The sequence below is a fragment of the Callospermophilus lateralis genome, chromosome 3 (assembly GCF_048772815.1).
Source record: "Callospermophilus lateralis isolate mCalLat2 chromosome 3, mCalLat2.hap1, whole genome shotgun sequence".
NCBI lineage: Eukaryota > Metazoa > Chordata > Mammalia > Rodentia > Sciuridae > Callospermophilus > Callospermophilus lateralis.
Genome location: NC_135307.1, coordinates 62,822,844 through 62,828,731, shown reverse-complemented (window position 1 = coordinate 62,828,731; position 5,888 = coordinate 62,822,844). Strand labels below are relative to the sequence as shown.

General features: G+C 49.6%; 1 protein-coding gene across 1 annotated transcript; it reads right to left on the bottom strand.

Moving 5' to 3' along the window:
• Positions 1-270: 270 nt before the first annotated feature.
• On the bottom strand, positions 271-5,596 carry Zfp36l1 (ZFP36 ring finger protein like 1). The gene is made up of 2 exons (XM_076850326.1): positions 5,391-5,596; positions 271-3,078 (listed from the first exon to the last, which is right to left on the bottom strand). Exons 1-2 carry the CDS (start codon positions 5,445-5,447, stop codon positions 2,119-2,121), a joined length of 1,017 nt encoding a protein of 338 aa, XP_076706441.1. The 5' UTR covers positions 5,448-5,596; the 3' UTR covers positions 271-2,118.
• Between the last annotated feature and the right edge of the window lie 292 nt (positions 5,597-5,888).

The following is a 5,888-nucleotide window of genomic DNA, read 5'->3' as shown; positions in this document are numbered from 1 at the left end:
GGTTAACCAGAGACTGCTGTGGATGGCCCTGAGCTGTGGCTCACTGAAGCAGGAAGTAGATTCCTTTGCAAAGAAAAAACAAACCAACCAACCAACCTCCATCTGCAGCCCCCTTCATCCCCACTAAAGCTCACCAAAGGGAGCTACAGGTTCAGCTGTCTAGTGCCAGAAGAGGCCAACCACTGCCCCTCCTACCAAGCAAAGTACAGCAGGCGAACCCTCTTGGCAAAGTCAAACCACAAACCAAGGAAAGACCAGCCTCACTATCAGTTTCTTGAAAAACGGGGTTTATTGATTTTAAACTGCAAATAGTCGTTACAAAAAGTTTTTTTTTCTTTTAAATAAATTCACACAAAGAAAGAGAAATAGAAAGCGACGGTAGTGACCAGCAAGAGGAATAATAATTACATTCATCTTAATGTGTGTGTGCGCCAGTTCTGTTTACACTAACATTGGAAAACTCCAAACCTGGAATCCAGAACCTCAAATCTGCGAGCGGAATGTCTTGAGATGGGCACGTGGAAGTCAAAGGGTTTCTCTCTTTTTTTTTTTTTTTTTTCCCTTTTAGAAGCTATACATAGTCGTTTTCCTTCTATACTGTCACAGAACTTTTACATACATTCTCAGTCCTACCTGTGAAAGGCCTAAAGAGAAAGAAACTCAATTTGCAGTCCAACACAAAGGGGGGAATTTCTAAAATAAATAATCCAACAGTTTTTTGCATTTTTTTAAATTAATTTTTCATTTTTTTAAAATAAAATAACCAAAAAAAGTGTAAAGTTACAAAAAAATGTTGTTGAAGAATAATATATTAAAACTGTGGAAAAAAAGGAAAAAGACACGTCACAAAATTTTAAGATTAATATGAAGATCATAATTTAACATAAAAGAATATATTCTATGGATTTGTCATCCCGATAAATATGAACAAAATTAACAAAAAAAAGCATAGTTTGGCAATAAATACGTTTTGATAAGTTAAATAAGCTTTTTTATATTGATGTGCAGTGACAAGCAAAATTTTTGCTCTCCAATTTCTGAAAGTTATATGAAGTTTAAAACCCAGGGAAAAAAGCATGGCGTGAGTGCTCTAAGGGTCAACCTACGGTATTCTAGAGCAAAAACCATTAAAGCTACTTCTACAGGAAATCGTTTTACACAGATATTGTATGTGGAATGAATACCATTAACTGCTCACCCCTTACATGTTTTTTTTAAGCTTTTCTCTCTTTTTTTTTTTGTTGTTATTTTTTTTAAAAAGATGTCACATATGAACTGGGGAACTTTAGCACCAAAATCAAGTCTCTCATAGTCCATCTAGCTTCCCCTTCCTCCCCACTTTAAAAAGAAAAAAAAAAGATTAAATCACAAAAGTCCCACTTATATCAAAATCTTCATCCGCTTTTTCAGCCTTCCTTCCTGCAGACCTACACAAACCCAGGCAAGATTAGTCAACAGGGGTTCGGGTTGGGATGAAAAAAAAAAAAGATTTTCAATGTCGAGACAAGTTTCCCCAAAAAACCCAAGTCCAGCAACAATTCTCCTAAGGGAGGGGGCAATTCTCTACCGGAAGAGGAGGAAGTGTGTGGGAGACTGAAGGAAGGGAAGGTGCAGTTGTGTCGCCAGTGGGGGGAGCTGCTGGTTCTGGGTCTCCCCCCTCCCCCTCCCATGGGCAGAGGCTCAGGGAGGCCCACGGGTGCCCCCTGGCGCTGAAGAGGTAATGTAGTCACAGTGACAAAGTTAGATAACAAGGCACTAAGTTGCTTCTGTAAACTGTTACTGCTTTTTCTTTTGTGATTTGGCACTTAAGGCTTAAGCCGGAAAAAAAAAGGCATCTACTGACAAATATGGGACTTGTCTGTTATGCGTGGTGAGTGGGCGATAAAATTGAGGGAGGGGTTTCAAGCCAGAGGAAGCTACTGACAAATTGACTTGTCCTTATGTTAGGAGGGTAAAAAGAGGGAGGGGGGAGCATTCCAAGGTTCTGGGGGAAGGGGTTGAGCTTAACCTTGTTAATGTAGGGGTTGTGGGGAATGGGGTGGGTAGGGAGGTGAGGGTATTGGGGTATGGGTGTGGGGAGAGGGGAGTGGAGGCAGAGGGGTCCCTCCCTACCCTGGTTTAGTCATCTGAGATGGAAAGTCTGCTGAAAATGGGCAGGCGTCTTGAGTTGTCCAAGGTGGGGGAGTCTGAGCCACTGTGGCTGCTGCTGGAGCTGCTCAGGTAGCCCTCCTGGTCCGAGAGAGAATCCTGAGGGCTGGGGGGAGAGTCAAACATGTGAGGGGACTCAGACATGGGCCGGAAGAGGAAGGTGGTGGGGGAGCCACCCCCAGGTAGCCCCATACTAGGGGCAAAGAGGCTTGCCAGCTCCTGGCTGGAAAAGGCAAAGGGGTTATTGGTGCCATCGGGCAGGGTAGGTGAGCCCAGGAGGTCATCGGCGCTCAGGATGGGGGGTGGGGTGATGGACGTGGGGCTGTCCAGCAGCCCCGTGGCAGCGGCGGTGGCAGCGGCACTGGGAAACCCAGCAAAGCTAAAGCTATGCTGGAGGCGGGGACGGTCAGCGGAGAGGTCCCGGGCCCCGGCCAGGGCGCGGCGCTCCTCAGCGTTGTGGATGAAGTGGCAGCGGGGCCCATAGGGGCAAAAGCCGATGGTATGGAAGGTGCGGCACAGCTCCGTCTTGTACTTGGGATGGCGGGTCAGGCTGCGGAGCTCGTGGATGCCGTGGGCGAACTGGCACTTGTCCCCGTACTTACAGGCACCGTTCTCCTCAAAGGGGCGGCACAGCTCTGTCTTGTAGCGGCTGGAGTTGACCTGGCCACTACCGGGCTGCTTCTGGGTGGGCAGCAGCCGTTCACCCCCTTCAGAGAAAGAGCGATCTCGGAAGCGGCTGTCCCGAGAGCTCAGAGCCGGAGCTGGCTCACCCTTGAGGCTGCTGAGGAGCTGGTTCTGGTGGAACTTGGAGCTGGGCAGGGTGACAGAGTGCCTCCGAGGGAAGCCTCCACCAGCAGGGGTACCCACTGCCTTCCTGTCCAGCAGGCAGCCACCTGCACTGGGAGTACTGTAGTTGAGCATCTTGTTACCCTGGAGGGAAGAGGGAGAAGAGAAAAGATGGTTAGTGAGGGAGGATGTTCACAAGGCTAGAGAAGGGCACCCTTCTCAGGTGCTAAGAACAATCCCCTCCATGATCAGAAATGTCCAGTTGCTCTAAAGAACCACCTCCACCTTTGCTCCTGAATCCCCTTCCCTCCCTTTCTCCCACACACCAGCCACCTGGGTTTATTCTGGCCCCATGCATAAGAAATCACAAAATCCTGGCCTGGGTGACAATTATTTTATGTGTGAACATTCATATCCTGTATCACCAATCCTATCATTTTTTATCTATGAAATCCAACTTCTTTGCCTCCCAAATAGATTCCTCAACCCAGAATATCTCACAAGGCTAACTCTCTAGATCCCCCCCACACACACACACACACAAACACACACAACACAACAGCGCAAATCCCAGAGAGAAGAGTACACCTGAGCCAAGCCTCTCTTAATCAGCCCCTGCTCAATTGATAGCCCCTTCCTCCACAACCCGGTCCAAGACTCAGCTTCCTTCTTCAGGAGTGTTCCCTTCCTCTGGCAACAGGTTTTAGATTGCCTGTACTTTTTCTTGCTGGGGGGAGGGCCTGGTCTGAGGTTGTTAGAGAGAGATGAGATGCCTGAACTCACAGCTCCTGGAAGGGGTACCCTGGACAGTCTTATCTCCCACCATTCTGCACCCCCTTCACTGGGAAGATGCCTTTGCACTTGGTCTCCAGGCTGAAAAAAGAGAGGCTTGGGTAGGAGTGCCAGTGTTTAATCTAGAACTGCAAAGCTGCAGATGGGAAGGAAAGGAAAAGGAAAGTTCCAAACCCACCCACCCACCCTGTGGTAGTTAGAAGACTGGGGGCGGGGGAGGGGGGAGTAGGGGGCACCACAGGCAGGGTTCTGGGCCTTGGTCACCTGTCCAAACTGTACCTAAGATTTGGAAAGGGTGCCAGTGGGGAACCTGAGGGATGGTTCCCCACCCATGTGGGTGTCATTGTGCAAATTCTAAAGTTGGTCCCTAAGGATCAGCAGCAGGGGATCGGGAATCTATAACCACAACCACCCCACCGAGCGGATTACAGGAACCCAGTGGAGAGCTGGTTCTCAACAATGAGTTTCATTTAAAAAGTCCTGTGGGAGGAGGGGGTGAAAAAAAGAGAAATAGATCAAAGAACTGGAGAGCAAGGAAAAGAAGAGCCCTGAGCTCAGGCAGCTGCCCTGGCTAGTGGTGTTTTGGAGAAGGCAAGGAAGGAAGGAAGCTGAAAATTCCAAGTTTCTGAGGTTGTTCTTCAGCTAAATCAGCGTCCCTGCACCCCAACCCTGCAGCCCTGGGGCCTTGGCAGCTGCGCCTACAGAAGCAGCAAGCTGGGAAAAGAGAGCAACATGACCCGACGTGTTTAAGAGAAGGCAAAACACTTCACCAATTAAAAGTAGCCTAGCAGCTTCACCCTTTCAAATAGGGGGTAGAGGGCTGGGAAAAAAATTTTAACAACATCCATAGGCTTTTGTTATGTACACTTCAGCCACACTCCTGGAGCATTCCGACTTTAAAACTTGTTTTCAGCTGACAAGCTACCCGGCTTAAAAAGGCCCCCTAAATCCTTATTGGAGGGTATTCTTAGAGCTCAAGCAGCATTTTGTCATGCATCCCCCGGCCCACCACGAGTGGTGCCTGGCAACACAGGTAAGCAGGTCAACCCACTTTCATTCCCAAAGTTTGCACCGTGATCTGTTATCGCGGGAGGAAGCCCAGCTGAGCTGAGGTGGTCACAAGTCCTACTGCAAACTTGCTTTGCTACATCTTTATGAATCAACTCTTGGCCTTTTTCTTCCTTGCAGATCTCCAGCTTCCCCAAAGCAGAGAGAGAAATCTCCCACATCATCTCGAGACTCACTTCCCCGAGGGACCCCACCCTCAAGGGCCGGCAATGGAGCTGAGCAGTATCGAACCCCTGCCGGCGGTACAGAGACCCAGAGCGCGCACAGAGGAACCAAGTAGTCCCGCAAACCTCAGCTCAAGCAGCACACTATATCGCCCAAAACTTGTCCCAATCCCGGCCAGTCCCCCAAAGAGCCCCGCCTCGCAAACTTCGCCCCCCAAAACTCCCCAGATTCACATGTAACCGCACCGGGAACTGTGGAAACTCAAAGAGTGAAAAGGACACGGTCAAATTCCTTCAAAGTGGGGAAATGCGGGCGGAGAGAAGAGCCATCTCCCTTCAGTACCCTCTACCCCCTGCTTCCCAAGAACCGAACTTTCAGGAGTTCTTCTTTTAAGCAAAAGAAAAAGACTCAAAATCTCCGCTCCACTTTACCTTGCATAAAACTTCGCTCAAGTCGAAGATGGTGGCAGACACGAGGGTGGTGGTCATCGTGGGAGCTCGCACGGGGCAGGGGCGCGCGAGGATCTGGTGTGCCGTGAAGGTCCCGGTGCGGGGAAGGCGCAGCCTCCGGCTCTCCGGTCTGGAGTCCCACACGCCTGCTCCCGGCGCCCCTCGCCTTTCTGACTCTCCCGGGCTGCGGCGCGCAAAGCCCAATTTATAAAGTTTCAGATTTGGTGGGCTGGGGGGAGGAGGAGCTTTAAACTTATTTAAATGAGGAAGAGGAGGAAAAAAAGTTGATTGACACTGAGGTTGAATCAGCCATGCGGTCAAGCCGGGGGGGGGGGGGGGGGGGGGCGGGGGAGCTGGGAAGGGAAGAAACTTTCAAAAGGAAGAAGGGGGAGGGGAGACGAGGAAAGAAGGCGGAAAAAAAAAAAAAAAAAAAACCCACTCCGAGCCGCGCACAACTTTTTTTTCTTAAAGAGGAAAAGT